The following is a 24817-nucleotide window of genomic DNA, read 5'->3' as shown; positions in this document are numbered from 1 at the left end:
GACAGGGAGAGTGAGCGTGAGATGATGCACTGTAGTAGAGATGTGTCTACAGAGACGTACACAGTGTTACTGCTACAGCCATCACTGAGGTAAAAGTGATATATTGGTGTATGTGTACGTTTGAGAGAGAGAGAGAGAGAGAGAGAGAGAGAGAGAGAGAGAGAGAGAGAGAGAGAGAGAGAGAGAGAGAGAGAGAGAGAGCCAAAGAGATTATGTTGTGTGTGGCAGAGAGAGAGAACAAGCATGTGTGCATGCAAATGTGTGTGTGTGAGTTAGTGAGAGAGAGAGAGAGAGAGAGAGAGAGAGAGAGAGAGAGAGAGAGAGAAAGAGAGAGAGAGAGAGAGAGAGAGAGAGAGAGAGAGAGAAAGAGAGAGTGAGCCTTTATTGCCTAAAATCACTGCAGCATTTTCCTGTAAGTACTGTTCCTTTTATGGTCTATTTCAGGGAAGGTTTGGATGACATTATGCCGGTGATGCTGTACGATGCTGTTACCGCGAGTTCAAGAAGCGGTGCGTAACCTTGACTCACTATGAGTCACTTCTGACCCGCACCGCACCGCACCTCACGACACGCCGTCCGGATTCAGTTAACATCCCTTGCCCTGCGGCCTTCAGAGGGCTGCGAGGCGGCGCGGTCCCTGCGGTGATCTAAGGTTTTAGCGCTTGTAAGCGGAGCATCTCTCCACTGTACCCGGCTTCGGGTGTTCTTGTCATCTGAGACAGACAACTCTGCCAAAGCGAAAACAATAAGGACACAGAAACGGGGGTGGGGGGGCTTAAATAGTCATAACACAAAAAAGAAGACCGTTTAAAACTTTCTGCCTGGTCGTTTTCAATTTTCTGCTCGTTTGGTCAAGCCTCCGTTCACGTTTCTAAACACCTCCTCGCGCCATATAAATCCTAATTAGCTGTTCCGGGGACGAGCAGACGAGCAGTTTTGCATAATTTCATCATAACGCAGTGATGCAAATTTCGAAATGCATTCGTAAAATTATCTTTTCATCCTCGGGGCGAGAAGTATTAACACGATTAGGCCACAATTCAACAAGGAGAAAAGCGGGAATAAGACGGAGAGAGAAAAAGCACGGTTAGAGCGCGCCCCTTTTAAACTGCCGCTCTGGGCTTTATGAAAAATTAATTAATTTCTGTGGAGAATCAATTTCTTCTCGTGACTATATTAGACATAGCCCGAGAGCGCGAGAGCAGGCAGGGATCGTTTTATCCAGCCAGACACGCTCACGTGCTCCCGGTGGCTCGTGTCACAATCGTTTAACGTCTCACCGAGACCGGCGGCTTCCTAAACGCGCGCCTTGATAAGCGTGTAGCTGGACGCTGCTGTTGCCAAATCGCGCCCTGACGCGAGTTTGACAAGTGCACAAACGCGTGCTTTGAACTTCGCACGCGCAGGCACACACGCGGACAGCTGAGCATAAACACACGCTGCACGAATGAAAATACGTTAATTGCGTTATTACTCATTTGATTACCTATTTGTGTAGTAGCCGACTTGATCTGAATGACTGGTCGCAATTGAATATGATACAGCAACTGAGAAATTGAAAAATAAATAATGGTGGTCTCTTTAAGACGTGTGTGTGTGTGTATATATATAGTATGATGTATGACAACAGTATGATGTAAGATATCACTGGCGTATGCTTATAAAGATTTTATATTTCTTATAAATGTATATTACTAGTTCCCCTAAGCTATTTTTCACAGAAAAGTTCAATGTCCTCAGCATTTGGTGAGCGCAAGCAGTAATGACACGCACATATCTGCAGGCTGGGTTAGGCCGAGCGAATTAAGTCGTGACATGTTATCAATAGGGACGCATTAGACCTGATTGCGCTGGAAATAGACAAGTTGTCCTTCACCGTTCGCACACTCATGTTTAACCCCCCTTACTCACTCTCTCTCTCTCTCTCTCTCTCTCTCTCTCTCTCTCTCTCTCTCTCTGTCTCTCTCTCTCTCTCTCTCTCTCTCTCTCTCTCTCTCTCTCTCTCACACACACACACACACACACACACACACACACGCACACACACACAGAAGTCTTGGAGGGTTATCAACGGCAGCTCTACAGGACTGATGTGCGGTGTATGAGGCGTCGGCTCTGTCCAGTACTCCAGACTGGCACGTGTTCTAAAGTCCTATTAAAAGTCAACCGGAGGTTTAGCCTGCAAGACTCGTTGCATGAAAAAGTATCTAAAACATAGTTATGACAACAACCCGATGACCGCTAATGTGCTGAGCAAGACAAAACAACTTATTATCAATCACACTTATATGATCACAATAAAACATCAAAGGTCGAGCGCCTTATCACAGTTGCACTGGGAGCAATGAGTTTTATACCACACATCGAGCTCGTTTGCTCTCTTTCGCTCATCTGAACGCTCAAAGGAGGCAAGTATCACTCTCTGCAGTTCGGTAAACCACAAACTGTAGACAAAAATGAAACTTCGGCAGAAAACGCGAAGCCCACCTTGCGTTGGTGCAGTCGTTGTAAAGAACCTCGAAGTCTTTCCTCGAGATGAGTTTGCAGCGATTAACTCCGGGCTGAATCGCGCCCAGACCCCGCAGGATGCGCACCTGCTCCACGTTGCACACCACCGGCGTTATCTCCAGCCGTTTGAGCTTCGTGTACACGGTGTGCAGCCCACCGACTAAGTGCTTCAGAAAGAGGTCGAACGCTTGCGGCAGACAAATGAGCTCCCTGCCGTTGACCGTAAAGGAGGCGAGCTTGGCGCCCCGTACCTCAACCATGCGACATTCGTTGTTCTGCGGGGTGTTCTCGACCGGCGACGGGGTGGAGTACACGGGCTTGTTCGGCAGACTGCCCACGGGGATGGCCGGGCTTGCGGAGGAAAGCAACTCCGAGCGAAAAAGACCCGGTCCTGAGGGTGCGACCGACGGCGACGGCGAGAGGGTCGCTGGACTCGAGGAGTTGGTGGACGCAGAGACCGAGATCGGAGGCGCGTGAGCAAGCGGAGCGGAGGGCAATAAAGGAACCGACGTGGCCATGGTCAAACAAGCACGCAAAAGGATAACTTTCAGAGGCAAGCGACTGAACCAAGAGCGATAAAGCAGGAGAAATGAAAAACGAACTTCGGCAACTCAAACGACAAAGTTGGTTTTGGTTTTAAAAGTGAAAACTGCCTGGCGGCGGAAGCGCGAGATAACGTCGGTGCGTCACCGCATCGATCAAAGCTCGAGAGTGACAGCAGCAGTAAGTGGTACGCACTAACGCAGCTCGCGCCCGGGACGGCTCGTGTCTGTCACACGCGCGGAGGAGGAGCCGAGGAATGAGACGCTGCGCGCACGGGCGTTCTATCCCGGGCCAAGCAGGTAGCGCGCGGAAGAGCAAAAAAACAAAAAAAACAAAAAAAAAACAATCAACTTTTATTTGTTCTCATGAATGAACAGGTCAGTTAAACAGCCAGTTTTAAGAACAGCAGAAGCAAACAAAACCGAAGAAACAAGGACGTTTTGAATTCCTTTAGGTTCGGTTTGCAACGATAAATGGTCAAATATTCCTAAAAGCGGTAATAGATTTGGGTAGAAAGAAACAAAGGAACAAAATGCTACTTTTTATTTAAAAAAACAAAACAAAACAGAAAATTGGAAAAATGAAATCGTACGCTCGTTTAGAGAAATAAGGGTCATTCAATACTTTACGTCATTGCGAGCAGACTGGACTGCATTCACGCGGGCAAGTGATTAATTCCCTGCGTGAGAACTTCTGATGAAACAATACTGAAAGCAATTTAAATAAAGCTCATTTAAATGTCAATTCTCATGGTTGGGGCTTTACTATAATTGGCTATTTAATTAAAACAATTTTCACGGTCATTAATACAGCTCGAGCCTTGTAGTGCACTGACATATTTTAATTACATGGTATTAACAAAATTGATATGCTTTAGAAAGCATGGTGAAAATTTGAATAAGAAATGATTAAGGCAATTATACATCATCCCCTTATGGACATTGGAGGTATCAAAATATAATTGATGAACTTTAAGAAGAGAGATCTGAAACAAACACGGGTTTTAATTAAGAGGTGGGGAAAAGTACAAATAAATACTATTAATTGGCTACTGATTACTGTAACTACTTGCTTTTGAATATTCTGAGTTACTTTGGAATTATACTGTCTCAAACGCGCAGGCAGGAGGTGGCATAGATTATAGTGCCATCTATTGGGAACACCTTTGAGAGAGTCCAGCGACTTAAATAACAAGCACTTACACTCATCATGAAATACTTAACCAACGCCACCGTTCTCCAGCACCCTCTTTTCTTATAAAAACACCACAAACTTGTTTGGATTAATGTGCTGCAAGGAAACCAATACAAAGAGTTTAATATTCATTTAGTTTACTAACCTATTTTACACATTCAGTACAGGCCTGTACTGAATGTGTACTGTATTGGTGGTGCATAACTGGTTGATAGAAGAATTTGACAGGCTCCAATAAGATACCAAAACATCAAACCTGTATGTGCAAATATTTTAATGTGTTCAAATTGATCACGCATGCAGTGTAACATCTCTTTGTAAATCATTTAATATGGAATGGTGTCTTAAATGGTTTTATTTGACTGGCAGAGAACACACAGGCATTGTGTGTTTTTCCTTTTTGTAATGAATAATATTCCATCTCCACATCATTTAATTCCCCAGTCATTACGAGCAGTGTCTCTGGAGGAAGAGAGCATTCATCTAAATTAATACTGTCAAAACCCACCACACACCGAGGCCCCTGATATCCAACACAATTAGCAGGAAGTCTCTGGTGTCCCCAGTTTCAGCACCACTTAAGCCTGTCGCCTGGATTTAGCATTGTTGTGACATTTTACAACATTTTCCATTGCTGTCGGCATCTGTGTCTTGATAGTGAAACAGTAGCTTTCAACAAACAGATTCCAACTCGTGAGCAGTCACACACCGTGGACAAAACTACAAGTCTCAGGTAAAACGTGATGTTTTTTTTCATCTAACAGCGTAATCCTTATTTGCAGTCAGTTCATGTAAAAGCCCTGAATTCAGGACAGGTGGTTATGTCATGAAGAGTTATCCACGATTATAGTAAATATGTTTCAGTTCAACACAAAGGGACCGCATAATTCCACCAGTCAACACACTTTGTATTGTGGATCATGATGTTAAAACAACATTTGACAGGGAGACGCACATAAGGGTCACCACGAACCCATACCGTCATTATGCACTTTTTTTATAAAACACCTACCTTGTACCTGTGCTCACTGTCCACTCTTTTAGGTTCCGCTATCAAAAGAGTGCATTTTATAGGTGTACAATTACAGAGTTTTCTGTAGACAGTCTATCATCATGGACTCTCTGCCAGGCACTGTTTCCCCAGTTCGCTGGTGGTGAGGTTCTGAGCACAGTGAACCAGGCTGCATGCTGACTAGGGTATGGTTGTACCGCCACTCTGGGTGCAGAACATGAAGGACTGCAGGACACGGCAGTGCTCCTGGAGGTTTTTACATGGATTATTGTTCCTGCTGATCAGAGAGAGGACTGTCCCTGGAAAATATCCAACAGTGCTAGCACGTCTGAAGATGACCAACGAAGAACATGTCGGAAGATGATCATCGTTGAAGAACTGAGGAATGGATAACACAAGCTGGATCTGACATCACTGTCACTAACTGTGTGCCTTAGGTTCAATAAATGCTTCTAATTAAGTGGGTGACAAGTATAATTTACAGTTCTCAGTTAATTAAGCTATTAATACTATCAGCAAGTAACCATGAGAAGCATATAAACAGTATCCACACTTGTATATCCAATCTGAATAGTTTACCTCATATAATAAGCAATATTTAGCCTTGTTATGCTCACTTGTCAAACAGCATATGCTTCAGATGTATCCCTTTTGAACTCAGGAGGAATTTAGTCTTCTAAGACAGGGACTTAGGAGACACAGACCTCTAAGACAGAAACTTAGCAGACACAGGATCCATAGTAGGATTGATTCCCAGACAATCAATGAAACTTAACATTTCATACAGAGGCTCACAGTAAGATAAAGTGCATTAGCAAGTCCAAGGTGTAAAGGCAAAAGTGATTAACTGAAGAGTTATGCTGGTTCAAGTATAAAAAATATGAACACAAACCAGCAATCAGATGGATAAATAACAAGTGACAGTGGTGGGACTAGTACATGTGGTCTCGTCTGACTCCCTCATCGTGGTGAGCTCTTCATTGACTTTTCTGTGAGTGTTCCAGCTGGAGTCTATTCCTTGGCCTTCTCATCATCGACCTGCCTCTGCTCCTCTGCAACGCAAAGAGAACGTTTGTTATAATGTACATTCAGTGCCTGCATGTATGAGTCACGATCAATGAGGGAACTGCGACTGTATGAGATCATGAGAGAGGGCTAGGAGGACCTTAAGTGGCTGATAAATGACAAACCAGCATTACAGGCATCACGATGACCAACAAAGAGAGACTGTGTGTGTGTGTGTGTGTGTGTGTACACGCGCATGTATGCATACATAGATTACATGGGCTTTACCATCCACTGTACATGATCTATATAGACTTGATCACACATCCCACAAAACACATGTTTTATTCATAGTGCTGCATCGATCATTGAGCTAATGTTGATGTTTCACTGAAAATGGGCATTCCCATAACCTCCTATAATATTCACTTAACAAAAGTGCAGGAATGTTCCTTTTCACCTCACATCACCCTTCACTATAGTCAACAGGACACTGTGTCTGAGGGAGAAAGCACCTATTCATACATTATGCTACAACCCCATTAAGACAACCTTCATCAGGCAAGAGCCAAACCCACAGCACTTAATATTATGTTGTCCCTATAGAAGACCTGGGGTTGCATTTCCCATTTTTCTCTACCACAACACTGCTCTTGATAGATATGACCACATGGATAGCAGGAACCTGATCCCAGATCAGCTCTCCTGCTTTGAGAAGCTTGATAAATATGAGTGCCTGGTAATTTAATTCTCCTTGCCATGCACACACCTCCACTGCTAGATTAATCGCATCATTTCCACAAAGGTCCTTCAGGAGAGGATGGAGTTCGCCGCGGTCACTGACGCTTGGTGCCATAATTCAAACACTGCCAAAATGTGGCCACTGCATTGTCAATGCAGGATAGATGGCATTTTTTCGGGTGGTCTGCTTCAAACATGTCCTTCGTTACATTAGAATAGATGGATATGTTTAGGGATCAAACACATATATACACACACACACACACACACACACACACACACACACACACACACACACACACATACACACACATTCTAGCACAAAGCACAGCTATAGAAAGAGGCTCAGGGTGCTTTATCAGAGCAAAAGAAATTTGCACTTACACTAGTTTTATAAAAGACTATAGAGCAGGCAGGCCCCCGAAGACTGAAGAGACTCTCTGCAGCTGGCAAAAACATTCAACGAATGTGAACAAAAACTGAATGAACCCTGAGACACTCACCAGGACACTCATTTGCCGTTGAAGGGGACTACACCTGACTGGGTTAAGTCTTAATACATCTGCTTTGATAACAATGAATACCTTGTGCATACAAGCCAGTGCACTGTCAAAGTCAGGCATGCACACTGACAGGTTTTCCAGGTGCACAACATGGCAGCATTCGCGAGCACGCAATCCTTCAGTTGCTTGAAAGTGGTGTGCACTTTACAGAGTCCAGCAGGTTCATCCCAAATTGCCATAGCCTTCGCCTCATGTCCAAGTGTCTCGTCAGTGTGAGACAGAGGGCAAAAGCCTGTCACGGTGATGGCGTTGATGTGATGGTAATCCTTGTCTGTCCAGCAGGCCGACAGTGTGTGGGCATCTTCTATCCAGCTTCCTGTGGTTGCCACTGACTTCTCTGCAGTGCAGTGCTACCCCTTCCTCGCCACTATCAGTTTCAGCTCAGCAGTGTCCAGGGCTGTTGGTGATTGTACCAGGACCTGGTCAGTCTTGATGGCAATCTACCCCTTTGTCTGCCTCTTTGCTGAACTAGAGCAGAGGTCTTCTATCCTACTTTTGATGCAACAATTCAGGCAAAGCTAGAGGCAGAGCACCCTTTATTACAGCATGGGCATCTCGCACTAATCTTTAATAAGAAAACAACACTGGAAAACCCAAAGGCTCAAAATGGGTAGACTCCTCTTTTTCTCAGGCCATAAAACACAGGGAGGGTGAGATTGTAAGCAGCTGGAAAATGCAAATGAACCTCTTAAACCTCCAGATTATTAATAATGAATCTTACGACAAAGTATTCAGCAACTATGTTGAACCAAACTTTAAACATGCGTAGTTGGTATGAGCACCAACAGAAATGTGTCACTGAAGGAGACAGCTAACACAAACTAGGCATAGCGGCAGCCTCTGTGCTGCTACCTAACACATGTAAGACAAAAATATATGCGGCCATTGTTTGATGTGTTCACTGGAATGCATAACCCTGACTGTCACTTGTGACCACGGTCAGGGAGAGAAGATCTGCCCTCGATACATCAGTTCCAAAGCTGCTATAGAGCTGGAAAAGTCTTACCCTTTTTAACTCCTTATACCCCATTCTTGCAAGCAAGCATTGTGTGTGTGTGTGTGTGTGTGTGTGTGTTTTAAATAACTGGCTGAAATTAATCTTAGCAAGGTAAGACAGCTGATTTGCATTCATTAACCATCAACTCCAGAAGTGCAGTTCCAATCAAAGTCAAGTCCATTTCCAATCAAATTTGGTTAATTATGCATGGAAAGAGTGGGCCAAGAGAACTCCCACTTGCACAATCATTCCTGACGGCATTTGCAGTAGCACACAAACATTTCAAAACCCCTGTGCTACAACAAAGTTAAAAGGTGACATGCTGATAAATGTCCACAGTTCTGGAGGTCCTACATTCTGGGTAATAATAAGAAGAATTTGCCCGTGTTGTTTGCATACCTGTGTCATTCATTTCAACATGTGGGTGGAAGCTGGCTGATTACTGTATTGTGGTGTTAAACTAGCCCTGTGAGTGAATGTCCAGCATATCCAAAAGTCACTAACACCAACAAATACAGTACAGGCATTTGAGATAAGTGGCCTGTGATCATGTTTCATTTATTCCATTATGACCCAGGCTGTGGCAGAAGTGCGTTTTGAACGAAGGCACTTCCTCTGATGCCTCGCAGAGAAGCGGAGTGCTCTCCCTGACTCCTGCAGCCTTTGCGGTGGCATGATTTTTTATTCTTTCATCCCAGGGCGGAGAGAGAGAGCGAGAGAGAGGCCGAGGGTTATTCACTCGTGCTTAGCAGCGTGCTGAGTTTGATGGATCAGTTCCATAAGTACTGTGGCCTACACTTAGGTGGGTACTCTCTCTCTCTCTCTCTCTCTCTCTCTCTCTCTCTCTCTCTCTCCCCACCCCCTCACTTTCTCTCTCCCACTTTCTTTTGCTCTCGCCTGCTTTCTCCCCCACACTCTCTCTTTTTGTACTCACAGTCTCTCTCGCTCTCTCTCTCTTTCTAAGGTTCTTCACAGATCATAGAGCATCTTCTCTCTATCGCTCTTTCTCACTCCCTTGCACACAGGCAGCCAGGCCCTGGCCCCCTAGTGCGTTCACTCCCTGTAACATCCATCACACCCAAACTAGAAGGCTCCTTCAGCTGGCAAATAACCTTCACTCATGCTCATAAGTGAAGAAGCCGTGGATAAGGACACACACACACACACACACACACACATACAAACCCCTCACGCAACCGGGAAAGAAGCCCTTTCACGCTCATCATGAACCAGGTTTCTGCAGGAAAATCTTAACTTTCACTTTTACAGTTAGTCAACACAGCAGTCTGGTCATCTCAGATCTGTGCAAAGGAGCAATCTGTGTTTATGCTGAAATGTCTAGCTTCCTCTAACACTATGACCGACATTTCTGATGTGTTAAAAGGGGCTGGATACGAAAATCATAAACACCGAGCCCAGTGCCCTGTCTACTCATTTTGCCACAAATGAAATGAAGGGCGTAACTCATTCAGCTACTACAGTCGAAGTATTCGAATCGGAACTACGCGCCACGTGAATCGCCTCGCGACCGTATGAATCAAGCCAGCGCGCGCGAGGCCTGTCAACCTAAACGCCCGCGCGCGGCCTTGGAGACGGCCGCTTCATATGGCGGAGCGTCTGTCAACGGAGATTGAGTTTGGGGGAAAGGGGCCGTTTAGAGGAAAGACACGGCGCTAACTCTCCCTGAAAACGGGGTCAGAGCGCAACCCTAACGTATGCGGATGGATGGTCAGGCTTAAAAGCAACTACATTGCTGTTTCAAATGTAAATTTTAATCACAGTGGGAAAGAAATGGAGAAAACGGTAAGAGAACCTCCGATCACCACAAAAAAAAGTAATACCGTCAAAACCATCAGAATCGGATAGTATAAGTTATTTTTTACAATTATTTTTACGTCTGCCCAACGCATCTACGTGTCGATTAGAGAAACTAGCAAGCTCTTGTTCTGTAAAACTGTCACTTTAACGAGTGCAGCACAGCACTCGTTAAATTCGGCCTGTGGAGCCACAACAAGGTGGGCCTGATAGAAAATGACAGGTTGCTTCTGGTGCTGTCGACAACAATGTCTGACCCGAGTAACGCACTTACTGCTCAGTTTTATAACGCATAAATATCACTTCTCTCCACCTTAATTAATGCTAGAGCGGAGCTGGGAGTCTCTTGCATGAACAGGTCAGTGACTTCATCCCCTCCGGGCCAGTCAAACACAAGCCATCATCGCGATCATTCTTAAAAGTTTGTAATAATGTAAGAGTAAGAGTGTGTTTTACTTCAGCATGGTTTACTTCAGCTGGTTATCCGCATGAACACGGGGGCAAATAGGATGGGATATGCCCCCTGTATCGCCGCTAATGGGAATAGATTATGCGCGCGGGGGTGAGCGACTGGTCTAGCGACCTTCGCAGCGCTAATTGAAACAAGTATTGAGACTTGGCAGCGGCGTAATCAAGTAAAACACGGGCTCATTAATCATTATAAATAGCGCTGTCACAACACCAGCTCCGGCATCAGCCTCTTTGTTTGTCTAGCAGGGAGCGCGACTCGGACGCGCGGAGACGTCCGCGGAGCTGCCGCGCGGGTTAATGAGAGTCGGAGCGGCATTTAAACGGCGTCGGTGATGAAACGGGCGCCTAGCTGACAGCCGCGTAAGCCGATCATTCGCAAGTAATGGGAATTGATGCACTTCGGATGAAGTTGGAAATAGCCGACATCCAGGAGGAGTTCGAGCTGGACGCCTTTGACATAAAGCTTAATTCTAGTACGATCGGCTAAGGCTGGTCTTCTCTGATACCCAATCACAAGTGTGCCATTTCCGCTCGTGGCTCGTTCCCGCGCGGGTTTATTTCCAGGAATAGGTCTAGTGGTGCACTGCACTTCGGGCTATGCCTAGCAGAAGAGTCCATCATCTGCGATGCTAGTAGGCCTTTGGAGAACTGTTCAGACGTGCTCGCCATTCGGACGTCTGGGTAGGTTGGACTAACGAGCAATAAAAGTGGGAAAAGGTGCGTGCTGGTTGAGATGTGTTGGTTATGGATAGCGTGGCGCTCGGAGCCGTTAAAAGGCTCTGGTCTGTCTGTTGCAAAGTTATTACCTGAAGTCTGTTTAGTTGTATGAATCCTTCAAGCACAGTCCTTTGTTGAGGTCAAATAGATTTTTATTGCACATATTTAGATTCAAAAAATAAATAACGAACTTCAAAATTAATTTGGGTTTATTAAAATAATTAGTATTATACATTTTAGACTTCCAATTAACCTTGTGCAAGGGTTTTTCCCATGTTCATCAACTTTAGATTAATACCAGATGCTTTCCACATACCTGTGAACAAAACACCCTGTTGCATCGCTTGAAAGGTTAAAAGATAAAATTATTAATATTATGGAGAAACTATTGATCATTACATACTTGATCACACAAAATTCCAATTTAATTACAAACATTTCATTAACTGAAACAGAACACAGGGGAATTTACATAAACATTCTCTGAAGGTTGATGCATTATTAGGCCACGACATTGTGTTTCATTTAATTGCCTCACTAATTAAAGCAATTAATACGTGCATTAGAGCCTGGATATAGGCTATGATGATTACACATCAAGGTAGACATACTTAATTGTGCATTTGGATTGGGTTTTTGGAAACTTTCCAATTTCAACAAAGTCAGTGTGTCTCCAACCCCCCTAATAACCACATTCAATTCACTTTTCAAGCACTGATTGAAAGCATTGATATACATCGAATCCTTGTGATATAATATATGAAATGTTTGTTTTTTTAATGGAAGAAAAACATTTATTTTACTGTAGGAAGTGCAAAGAGAACATACTTCCATTTTCCATAAAAGAATACCCCAAAAGGTCAGGGAAAAGTGTAACTATCATTTGACCGCTTTAGCATCATAAGTGGATATTGGTGCGTCGCTCACTGAGCAGCTCACCCCTCTGGTGCACTATCCATTGACCAGTCGTTCTGATTGCTCGTAGCGCTAACTAGCAGCCTAGCAGCTAGCTTTCACATATAAACATTTGCTTCTGCTTGGCTTTAAACTTGGACGAGGTGGGTTTTCAAGCGTTATACATGAGTGCAGTATATGAACACTCAAGCCAAGATGACAAACGACCTAAACCGCAGTTACTTAGCCATACTTGTGAGTGATGTCACTGTCACTGTGGCAACCTTTCCTGGTGTTAATTCGTGGAGCGAAATAAACCAGCTACCCCTGCTGTTGCACGTCATTAGTCGACTTCATGAAGGGACACGCCTGATTCTTTTTTGTTGATAACACCTGTCATTCCCATGAGCATCCCCCATCACTCTCCACGTTCAGTCGGAATTTCTGACTTTGTTAAAGGTGATTCGGTTGGAGGTTGAGATATGTTATGACCCACGGTGAAACCTGGAAAGTGCTCTATATGCTGACTGAGTAGCAAAGTGTCACTCAGTTACCTTACATGAGACCCAGTTAAGTTTTAAGAAATTAATCTACCACGTTTACCACATAAGACAAGAAAACATAAAGCTTACCTTTTACAGATAAGGTGATTTACTCCACAGATTACACTGTCCAATCATACACGGGCATATTTTTATGAAAGTGAAATGATTCACAAAAAATATATGGGTTGAACATTTTCTCAGTCCCACTCCTTTAAAAGTAAAAGCAAACGTTGGGCTCTCCAGGAAATGATGCCATGTCATGCTTGTCACTGGTTCAAGTCATTTAGGGTCCCAGTATTGCAGCTAATGGATGGTGTGTTTTTGATACATACCTGGAATGCTAACATGAAACTCAAAACAGGGAGGAAAAAAACAACTTTGTTAGACATGAGCCTGAACATACTGGTAGAGCTTTAGGCAAACGAGTATAAAACTTTGCTTAGACTGCATGTTGATTACAAGAACATTTCTGCAATAGGAAAAATATGTGTGTAATAAGTAGGTTAATGAAGAATGAGGGAAAAGTGCACGAAGTTTGGTGCATTGCTGAAATTGTGCGACCTGTTTATCATAGGAGTGATATTCACTTACCTGCCACTTTATTAGGGTTCAACTCTTCAACTGCTCATTAATGCCAGTATCTAATCAATCAAGCCGTGCATCAGAATGGGGGAAAAAGATGAGTTATATGAACGCGGTTGTTGGTGTTAAAGTATTTGCTGGTCTGAGTATTTCAGAAACTGCTGATCTACTGGGATTTTCATGCACAGGATATACAATGAATGGTCCGAGAAATAAAAAATATCCAGTGAGTGATAGTTCTCTAGGTGAAAATGTCTTGTTGATGCCAGAGTTCAGAGGAAAATGACTAGACTCGTTTGAGCTGACAGAAAGGCAACAGCAACTCAAATAACCACTCGTAACAACAGAGATATAAGGAAGAGCATCTCTGAGCACACATTGAGTCTGCAAGCAGACGGCCAACAGCAGCAGAAGACCACACCGAGTGCCACCCTTGCCATCTAACAACAAGCAACAGGCCAGGGTCACAATTTGAAGTAAACAACATGAAAGCGTGGCTCCATCCTGCAAGTTCAGGCTGGTCGTGGTGGTGTAATGGTGTGGGGGATATTTTCTTGGGACACTTTGGCCTCTTAATACCAACTGAGCATCATTTAAACCCCACAGTCTACCTCAGTATTGTTGCTGACCATGTCCATCCCTTTATGACCACAGTGACCCATCTTCTGATGGCTACTTCCAGCAGGATAATGCACCAAGTCACAAAGCTCAAATCATCCCAAACTGGATTCTTGAACATGACAATCAGTTCATTGTACTCAAATGGCCTCCACAGTCACCAGATCTCAATCCAATAGAGCACCTTTGGGATGTGGTGAAACAGGAGATTCACATCAAGGATGTGCAGCCAACAAATCTGCAGCAACTGTGTGATGTTATCATGCCAATATGGACCAAAGTTCTAAAGGCAAAAGGGGGTCCAACCTGGTACTAGCAATGTGTACCTAATAAAGAGGCTGGTGAGTGTACGTGGGCTATGTGATTAAATTCAATACTACTGAAACAAACACTAAAGATATGACGTGCTCATATTACTAATCTTTTGAGTAACCTAGATAATGTTTGTTGACACATATCAAATAGACTATGAACCAGCCAAACTTAATACACAGGCCTACATAATGAATATGGAAATATTGGGAAATGTTCTCATTTGCATAAAAAATGCAGCAAGTGCTGATTTAAGTGGATTCAGTATATTCTTTTGGCCACTATTTGCCTAGCCATGCAAATATCTTAATCCTTGTCAAGAGTAGATGCAAACTGAAACAATCACAAAAAAAGGTAGACCTACTTCTACACTACTAAAGGCTAAGTTACATGGCTGAATGCCAACCTAACCTCCTCCCAGTCAGACAAGCTCTGCAGTGTCTGTGTCGTCTAAATTGAAACAGTGACACAGCAACTTTGGTAGTATAGCTGGAAATAGTGCTACAGTATATTTTACAGTTTTATATCTACAGCTGCATGACACACAGACTCCCTGAGCAGTGAGCACAATGTGTAGGTGAACTAGCTTGCTAGTAACTACATTACTATAATCAATCTATTGCTTATCTCCTCCTGATGGTCAAACAAACTCACATATTGCAGATACAATAGGGAAAAAAGACAAATGACACAATAAACTACCTCACAGTTATGAGAAATGCCAGCTATTTGATGGGTTTTTTCTTCCCCAAAATAGATCATTACAGCTCCACCCCTTCTAGCTAATATATTGTGGCATCCGCCACTGGTCAGTGAGAAAGAAAGAGAATGGAGAGTGTATGGCTAGGCTTCCCAAGGTGCCGTGCGTCTTCAAGTGCAGACTTACCTTAGCAACCCAACTATTCCATGGTCAGGGAATCCCTTGCTCTACCTGAAATTAGTTAAATGTAATGTTTTTGCTATTATTGCTATTTCCCTATTGTGCCATTGTTGTGTCTGTGTCCTCTCTGGTTATTTAGTAGTCATGTTATTTAGTAGTTGTAATAGTTTAAGTAGTGGCTTATCATGTGTGTGAATTTTAGTTAACCCTCTCCGTTTCCATATAGTAGAGCCTCCCAATCTGCTTGCTTGCTTGCAGTGTCTGCGTGTGTATATGCGTGCATGTGCGCGCGCACGTTGTTAAATTCTGCAATGCTGCAAATGAAGAGCTGTTGCTGGAGCAGAAAACATCTTCTGCATCATCTCCATTGCTGATACTACAATATAACGAGCTGTTTAGCAAAGCAAATGTGGGTGTTTCTACTATGTTGGCTATGTGGAAGTACTTCACACTAAAGGGGACAAATGGCCATGTGTATAAAACAAGTATCTGGAGGAGGTACTAGTCCTGTAAACTTAAATACAACAAACTTCATAAAACATGAGCAGAAGTATCATGAGAAGGAATATGAAGAATTTATTCAGAACACCCGTGCCAGAAGAAAAACACGCTGTATCTGTGAGCATTAGTATAAAAACAACAAAAATAGAGCAAATCGAATTACAGAAACTATTTGAATTTATGGAATTAGATGACCTGCCACTTTCATTTGTTGTAAATGTTTGGTTTGGAGTCACTTGCAGCAGCTAGAGAAGAGATGCTAAACAATGCTAAAAGTGCCAAGTCCATATCTTCTTACAAAATGATGCTTGCAACAACGAAAAAGCAGTCAACTTGGAGTCATAAGTTTAGGGCGCTTTGCACACACGTTGCAGCTAATTGTGAACGGAAGCGCAGTGTAAGTGATGCACTCGCTACCTGCAGAAATGCTGTGGGTCACTTTAAGCACTCTGCAGTCATTTATTCATGCCCACAGGACATTCAAGTTGAATTAAATATGCATCCTAAACACCTCCAGCAAGCTTTGCAAGCAAGGCATAGTATGCACTATGTGATCAAGAGCTTCCTTGATCAGAAATGGCCCTGCATATTCAATGGGCCCTTTGTGCATATTCAGCGGGGCAGGACCTGCCAGCCGCATTACACGCAACTCAGTGGGGACAGCTGGAGAAAACCTTAGCTGTCTCCTGAAGATCCATCAATTGAAGGTGAAGAGAGGTGAGCACCTCCTCCGCTTCTCTGGGCGATTTGACTCTGATAGTCAGTGTGCTTATACATCTTCACAGTGGAGAAAATGAGACTGACCAGGGTGTGAAATGCACCCCTCTGTGCAACTGCGAACAAACAGTTTAGTGATGTGGAGACTGAGCTATTACACTCTGTTGTAATCCTGTTAGATCCACATTATAAAGGCAGCTATGATTGCACCTCTTACACTCATACACTATGTGTGTAGATCAAGTTACTTGTTCAATGTCAGTGTTTCATATCAAAAGGAAGTAAAAGGAAACCCCTGTTAAGTAAGTTAATCTGAGCGCTACTTTATTTTATTTTATTTTTTTACAATTGTTACAGATGCTTCAAGGTTTGGAAAAATGAATCAGTAGAAGAGTTAGATAAGATGGATGTAAGTTTGAAACATCTGAAACATCACCAGAGCGAGCAGGGACGTTTCCAAAAGTGGATACTGCAAGCACAAGCAAGAGTAGCCTCTGTAGTATGTCTAATTAAACCCTGGAGGAAAGCACAGGAAACACACGAAACACAAGATAACACAGCAGATAACACAGATAACACAGACCTACATTAGCAATCCAACTATTCCATGGTCAGAGAATCCCTTGCTCTACCTGAAAGTCAACCAACCTTGATTTCCCTCCCTGGATGCACTAGCAGTTAAATTTCTCTCTGCACCCTGCACAAGTGTGGAGAATGAGGTGCTTTTCAGCACAGCCTCTGATATCACTGATGAAAGAAGGAGCACGCTGGCAGCTGAGATGCTGATGAATTCCCCTTATGATGTAGTGAGAACAAAGTGATCAGCAGATGGCTGTTTGGGTCTGATTAGTGTTTGCAGACTTGCTAAAGGTTGTGCAGTTAATAATAATAAAAAAGGTGCTAAGACGTGTTCACACTGCAATTACTGTAATATTGTCATTTTTGTTATTTGCAGTGTTTGGTTAGTTTCAAGTTCGGTTTGTGTCACATACGTAGTCATACACAGTATAACTCGCAGTGAAATGGTGGAGAGTGCTCTGTCCAAACTGAGGGAAAAGAAAACAGGGGTGCATAGAGAAATATATATTCTATATATGTACAAAAATATATTACAGTGTATGTACAATATATGTATATTATGTTTATATACACAATGTACAGTGTATATGGTTGTGTGTGTATATATACACAATGTACAGAATGTACAGATCCATCTTGTAAAAGACATATTTACAGTTTTTATGTTACATGGTGGTAATTGAATATATATACAGTTATTGAATATGTATACAGTTATGTTACATGGTGGTGGTGGTCCCCACAGTTGATCAGTTTCCCTGATTCAGGGCCCGAATGGCCTGTGGGAAGAAGCTCCTCTTCAGTCTCTCTGTCTTGGTCTACAGGGAGCGAAAGCGCCTCCATGACCTCAACAGAGAGAAGAGCCTATTGTTGGGATGAGTGGGGTCCTTCACAATCCTCCTGGCCTTGGTCTGGCACCACTTGTAGTAGATGGTCTGCAGGTCAGGAAGTTCCATGTGAGTGATGTGCTCTGCTGAACGCCCTACCCTTTGGAGTGCTTGTCTGTCCTGCTTGGTGCTGTTCCCAAACCAGACTTTGATGTTCCCTGTGAGGATGCTCTCAATAGTGCAGGTGTAGAAGTTCCGCAGTACCTTGGAGGGCAGTCTGAAGTCTCTTAGGCGTCTGAGGTGGTAAAGACGCTGAAGAGCCTTCTTTGCCAGGGAGTTGGTATGGCGGGACCAACAGGTCCTGCGAGATGTGAACACCAAGGTACCTGAAACTATCTACTTTCTCCACCGTGGTTCCACTACAGGTTGGTAGTGCCGCTCCTGCTTCTTGCTGCAATCCACGATCAGCTCCTTTGTCTTACTGACGTTTAGGAGGAGATTATTTTCCTGGCACCAGTTTTCCAGGTGTTTAATCTCCTCCAGGTAGGCCCTCTCATCGTTGTCCGAGATCAGACCCATTACAACGGTGTCGTCAGCAAACTTGACAATGATGGTGGAGCTGGAAGTGGCTGTGCAGTCGTAGGTGTGCAGTGAGTAGAGCAGGGGGCTTAGGACACAACCCTGAGGAGCTCCAGTGCTGAGGATGAGGGTGGATGAGACACAGTTGCCCACCTGTACCGATTGTGGTCTGTCTGTTAGGAAGTTGGAGATCCATTCGCACAGGGATGTATGCAGTCCTAGATCCTCCAACTTAGTAGTGAGTAGGGAGGGGATGATAGTGTTAAATGCTGAACTGTAGTCGACAAACAGCATTTTAACATAATTACCCCTCTCTTTGTCCAGGTGGGTCAGTGTGGTGTGGAGCAGATGTGCAATTGCATCATCAGTGGAGCGGTTGTGGTGGTATGCAAACTGCAGTGGGTCCATGGAGGCTGGTAGTGAAGATGTGATGAAATCTCTGACTAGCTTTTCAAAGCACTTCATCACGACTGATGTGAGGGCAACAGGGCGGTAGTCATTGAGGCCGGAGCGTCGAGGTTTCTTCGGGACGGGGACGATGGTGGATCGATGGTGGATTGTTTCACATAGATGTGTATATTACTTACTGAAGTAAAGCCATTTATGTGTTTATAAACATTTTACATGACCATTTAAGTTACTAATTTTATCAGTAAATGATAGTTTACACATAAAGAGATTTCTGTTAAAATTGATATATTATACTGAAATTAGTCTAGGAACTTAAGAATTAACAACTATGTATGTAAGTCCTGCTGGTGGCTGTGTATTACTGTTGGTATTAATATTTGATCAATTTGAGTATGGTAGCTTCAATTAAATAAATGTGCTTCAATTAAATAGTAACTCACTTTAAAGTTTAATAATTAAAACATATCAGACCAGTATTGGTATCGGCTGTTAGTCAAGGTTTGATATCGGCATTGATATCGGAAAAGAAAAGGTGATATCGGTATCGTGACATCTCTAATAAAAATACACGACTTCAGACATAGCCATAGACAACATTATCGATCAAGTACACACGGAGCATAATTGCTTTTATAAAAATTTATTATTAAAACAAAACAACAGGGAGAAGCTTCTCTATGAGAAATTAAAAACAAGCCCATGTGTATAACGCAGGCCTCATCCATAATGCGCTGCAGTCTCACGCCAAATAATTGGTAGGCTACAGGCAACTGAACTGTGCAGCATTCTTGCGACTCAAATTTGGATAAAATCACTGTCAGATTGACATTGGAATAACAGTCAGAAATGAAACACATCAATTCAGCGCATAGGATCAAATTCATTGACTCGCCTCGCCATTCGACAAAATAAACCGCTTGCACTACAGGTGATTTTCTTAAAGACGTCTCTTACATTACCATAAATGTAATACGTAAACCAAGCGATCGCTCGCCATATTTAAATAAATCATATTTAACCGGAGAACCATCCAGCGGGCCCCCTGAGGAGCGCAATCGCTCCCCCTGTGAGGCTTCGTGTCCATACTGCCGAAGCGATTAAAGACGAATCGGCTAATTGAGTTTCCTCTCACCACACGTTGCGACGTTAGTCCCTGTGCTGGCAGGAGCCAAGGACATAGTCCATTCTCTCTGTCGGCGCCGTTGGACCCCAATGAAGGTCGCTCTGGGGGAACGTTTTTCTGTTATGCTAATTTGAGACCAGTGTTTGGCCCTACGAACCAAACCCACTTCTCAACAGGTTTGTAAAAGCGGAGCTCAGCAAATGAGGATTATTTCAATACGTTTCTGTGAGGGCTACAGAAAGGCTCAGAAATGTTGTGAACTAATACATATCGTAGTCTGGCCATATATTTTAGGAAACCAAATTTTATCGTTAAGTAAATATTCCTTAAGAAGAGCTTTTGCAGACACGCATCAAAATGGTAAAAGTACATTTTAAATGACAGCGGGAAACGGCAATTAATGTTGTCCAAGAGTATATTTTGTCTGCCGAACTGTCCATAGTTCACTTTGTAAGGGTAAAAAAACTCAGTTTTGCATCGAAGACCTGTTGCTAAGCTTCCTTTACAGCAGAGAATCGTAAAGACGTCGCTTATATTTATAAATTACAGGGACTTTCTGATCTCTAATGTTGACTGATTTCGCTTCATATTAGAGACTTCAAATATGCTGTGCACCAAACCTGCCTAGACTATGATGAGTTTATAACCCAGGTTTTCATTCAGATTGGTCAAATAACATGAGTTCCCAAGTAACAATGTAGTTTATGGGCAAAATTAACCACATTAACAGTTTTGCCTGACCTATGAGCGGTAGTACACTTTTGGACCCCAAACAAACGGAAACCTGATTTTTAAAAATGCTTCTTCAAATGTATTTATACATTTGCTCATTTTGTTAACTTAAACATTTTAGTACTGTTTATTTCTCAGGCATGTGAAGAGATGACTCAGTACGCTAGACTGAAGCACAAAGAAGAAAGGTGGAGACCATGGAGTCTGTTTTTGACTGGGGGGTCTCATCCTACTGTGGCAACCCAACCTTCTGTCCTGAAACTGTGTCGTGAGTTAGTGCTATTCATCCTCTCTTATCTTCTGAAGTACTGGGATGTATTTCAGTACTGCAGTACTGCCAGTAGGTTTTATTGCATGTGTTTAGGTTCATGGGTGGGTAGAGGCAGGAGCAGTAATCCACTGGGTCTTAGAGTAAACACTTTGGTGAAACAAATCAGCTCCACGTCGACAACAAGAAGCTGAACCCGGAGAGAGATGGGCTGCAGAGATGGACTTCAAAGGACTATCTCCTAAACTTGGCAGTAAGCAGACACTCCTGAAGCATTAGATCTGCTCTTGTGATGGGGTATGGTGGGTGTCATTTGTCACCGAAATGCACTGAGGAACTCATATCTTAGCATATCACATGAACAGATGATCACACTGTAAAGTGCTGACCGCTCAACACAATTTGGTTAATTCAGGAGGTCTACAGTTACACTTCCTACGTTCCTGTTGATGATACATGGAACGAGAGCAGGCAGAGAGAGAGAGAGAGAGAACGCTCATTTGCATTTACGGCATTTTACAGACGCTCTTATCCAGGGGGACTTACAAAAGTGCTTTGTCATTTACTCATAGAATATCCCAGTACAGTACAGTAGGTTAAAGTCCAATATACCAATGAACTAGGATACTGTAGAAATACAGGGATCACTGCTGATACCTAGAAGTACAAAATACATAAGGTCTATCTTAAACAATGATAAGTGCTATAAACAATAAGTGCTAGAGTTTGTTAAACAACATAAACAATACCCTACAATATGCACTAATTTGGTCAGTCAATATGGGAGCAGGGTCAGTTGTCCTTTAAATATTCTGCAAATAGATGGGTCTGCAAGACTGCAAGGGACTTTGTCTGCTTTGGTTTGTCTCCTTGGAGTATCATCTGGTTGGTTAAGGTAGGCTCTGAGTTCACTCATTAAACTTTTATTTTCACATCCTGCTGTTACTATAATGGCTAAACGGAGCTGTTCATTGTCCTATTAGTAACACTTTAGTCATCTGTGTGCAGTTTGACTTTCTGCTTTAGATACTAGAGATATTTGGAACCCAGTAATAATATCAATATTATTCATATTAATAATAGGGGCCCATATAATTTTAACATCAGAGCATGATGTGGTGTTTAAAAAGGAGACTCATTATGCTCAAGTCTACTCTCTAGGAGGGTGTGTACATTTGTGTGCTCCTGTGGTGACATCATTAAAATGTCATAAAGAGTCAGGTAAAGCAGGCACACTGAGAGAACATTCAGAATTGTTTAGCTAAGGTAATAAATCCAGTCAATCTCATCCATGCTGAAGGAGTATTAAAGAGACCAGAGAACATTGTAAAACATTTACAGTATATAGTGCTGAATCTGTGAAGGTTAGCGCTCTCCCCTTCATATATGCTTCTAGGCTTGTCTTTGGATAATGCAAATCACATTTAATAGTGCTGTTTTTTCCTACATTTAATATATTTTTTAATGCTACAGCTTGGAGAGCAGACATCCATTAAATGTACAATCTATGCAGTCAAACGAGGTGAAGGTCTTGTAGGCACGGGGACTACAGAATCATGCAACATCACTTATGTTTCTCAACAATTCAGACATTTGAATTTTATTAACTGTAAATAGGTTTGAACTGTATAATGCCACAGAGACTGATCCATCCCAGTGCCTTCATGAACCTGAACTGTTTGTGTAAGTAACAGTTACACCTCAAGTCAGTGATGACAAGAAGCAAAGCATGATTCATGTATATATGTTCAGGATTTTTTTTTAATTATTTATATAGTTTGTTAAAAACTAAAAACCAATTAAACATACAAAGAGATATAACATCTAATTTCCACTGCATCCCTCATGAACATTATGGATATGCAAGTGAAAATAAAAAGGGTGTGTGTATGTATGTGCATACACCTTTTACGAATGCACTAGAATATAATACTGTAACGCTACAAGAATTATGCTTTACAAATACCCGGTGCAGTACGCTGTCGCCATCTAGGGGCTAAACGATGCAAGCACAACATCGCTCCCCCTCTTGCTGTACTGTAATGTAATGGAGTGGCATTGAACAAAAGCAAAGCCCACTGTCAACAAAACCCTTGTTATTTTTTAACTCTAAGCACGTTTAGATCGGTAACATGACGACTTAAACAAATATAAAAATATAAATATTCAAACAAATACACTATATTAACTAATGGGCGTATGAAGAAAGCTTACATGTCAAAGTGGACAGAGTTAAAAATAACTTTATACAGTGACAAAAACCTAAGGTGGAAATGCCAGTGTGAAAATGGTAATTTGTCGTGATGATGAAAACCAAGAGACACCAATGCTAAACACGACTTCATACAGAATGTGAGGCAAGTGAAACTGGATTAGGCGGGGGTCATCCAACTTCAGCAACATTTAAAAAAAAAATAGCAATCTCTTGAACAAATGCATCCGCACAGCAGTTTTCCATTGCAAATAGAAATGCTGGCACTGACTATCCTTGGCTCGTACTGTTTTCAGAGGCCTGAAACACAGCAAGACACAGGTAACGCATACTTAAATTAACGTCTAAAACTAGAATCTACAGTTATTCTTACAAGCTCGATCGATTCATTCATAAATTCTGCCATACAAGTCACATGTACAAAATGCCCCCGCAGGTTCTGACCAAAGGTTAGTTTTGCCAGTTACATAAACGGAAAATGCAAACTAATCGCCAGCTGAGTGTTGAAAGGCGTGGGGACCATAAGAACAGCCGCTTACCCTGAGCGTGTCCGAGGCTCTGCGTAACTCCTTAATGACTGATGAAAGGGCTTCGGGGTTGATGCCCTGCTCACACAGACGGACGCATATGGACAGAGACTCCATGTCCAGCCCGGTGTTGAGGAGTCTGGAGATCTCCAGCAGAACTGAGACATGCACAGACATGCATCAAGCCGTGTCGTGTGAGGGCAGACGGGGGCAAAAGACAAATGGAATCTGCGGTTTCTATTTTAAGTGGAATGCATTTTCAGCTGTCTACTGGTCGTTTATAAAAGTTTTAAGCTATGGCTAAATTAACCCACATTACAACGAACCGACCCAGTAGGCGCTTAACGTGTTAAAACTCAGTTAGCTACTCGGTGGCTAACAGGTTAGCTCGCTAGCTAGCTTTTCCTTTAGTAAACTAAGAACCCAAGACTCTCATCATAAACACACAAATTAAACCTAACGCAAAGTGCGAATTATAGTAAACCATTCTCTAAGAATTTACAACCTTACCATCCATCGTGTCCCGGACAGCGTTCATGTTTGTGCTCGCGGCACTCGCCATGACAACCTGCACGTCACTTAGCGTTAGCTTGCTAACAAGCTATCTAACGTTAGCTAGAGCACACAAACAAAGCCTTCTGCCAGCTGTATCGTCTTCCTTATTACTTTATTGTGTCTTTATCTTGCTGAAGATCACTTGCACTTTCTCACCGAATTCACGTAGCTAATAATATAAACATTGCCATTAAACGAAGAAGAAATGTGACAGGTCGCCGGAAGCTAGCTGGAGCCACTTGCGTTCACTGTCACTAACTGTGATTATCAATAAAGTTTTTGGAATATTTGAAAGGAGGTTAACAACGTCACATTCGGGGCGTAGCGTTGATTGGCTACGTTGTGTTCCGTTCCGTTCATCTTGGCTATGATTGGCTGGCGTAGCGTGA

At 42.8% G+C, this 24817-nt stretch overlaps 2 protein-coding genes across 4 annotated transcripts in view; both read right to left on the bottom strand.

The window, feature by feature from the left end:
• Positions 1–3268, bottom strand: part of dachc (dachshund c) — a 41634-nt gene extending 38366 nt beyond the window's left edge. For all 3 annotated transcript variants that reach the window (XM_035534955.1, XM_035534954.1, XM_035534956.1), the window contains exon 1: positions 2488–3268. In XM_035534955.1, coding sequence (XP_035390848.1) covers positions 2488–3026 — 539 coding nt within the window. In that variant the 5' untranslated portion in view covers positions 3027–3268. The remainder of the gene's footprint in view (positions 1–2487) is intronic.
• A 19607-nt stretch (positions 3269–22875) lies between these two features.
• Positions 22876–24705, bottom strand: mzt1 (mitotic spindle organizing protein 1). Its single transcript, XM_027024821.2, has 3 exons — positions 24384–24705; positions 23886–24031; positions 22876–23646 (listed from the first exon to the last, which is right to left on the bottom strand). Exons 1-3 carry the CDS (start codon positions 24433–24435, stop codon positions 23617–23619), a joined length of 228 nt encoding a protein of 75 aa, XP_026880622.1. The 5' UTR covers positions 24436–24705; the 3' UTR covers positions 22876–23616.
• Positions 24706–24817: the final 112 nt, after the last annotated feature.

The sequence above is a fragment of the Electrophorus electricus genome, chromosome 16 (genome assembly GCF_013358815.1).
Source record: "Electrophorus electricus isolate fEleEle1 chromosome 16, fEleEle1.pri, whole genome shotgun sequence".
In the NCBI taxonomy this organism is placed as follows: domain Eukaryota; kingdom Metazoa; phylum Chordata; class Actinopteri; order Gymnotiformes; family Gymnotidae; genus Electrophorus; species Electrophorus electricus.
This window is presented reverse-complemented; position numbering and strand designations above follow the sequence as displayed.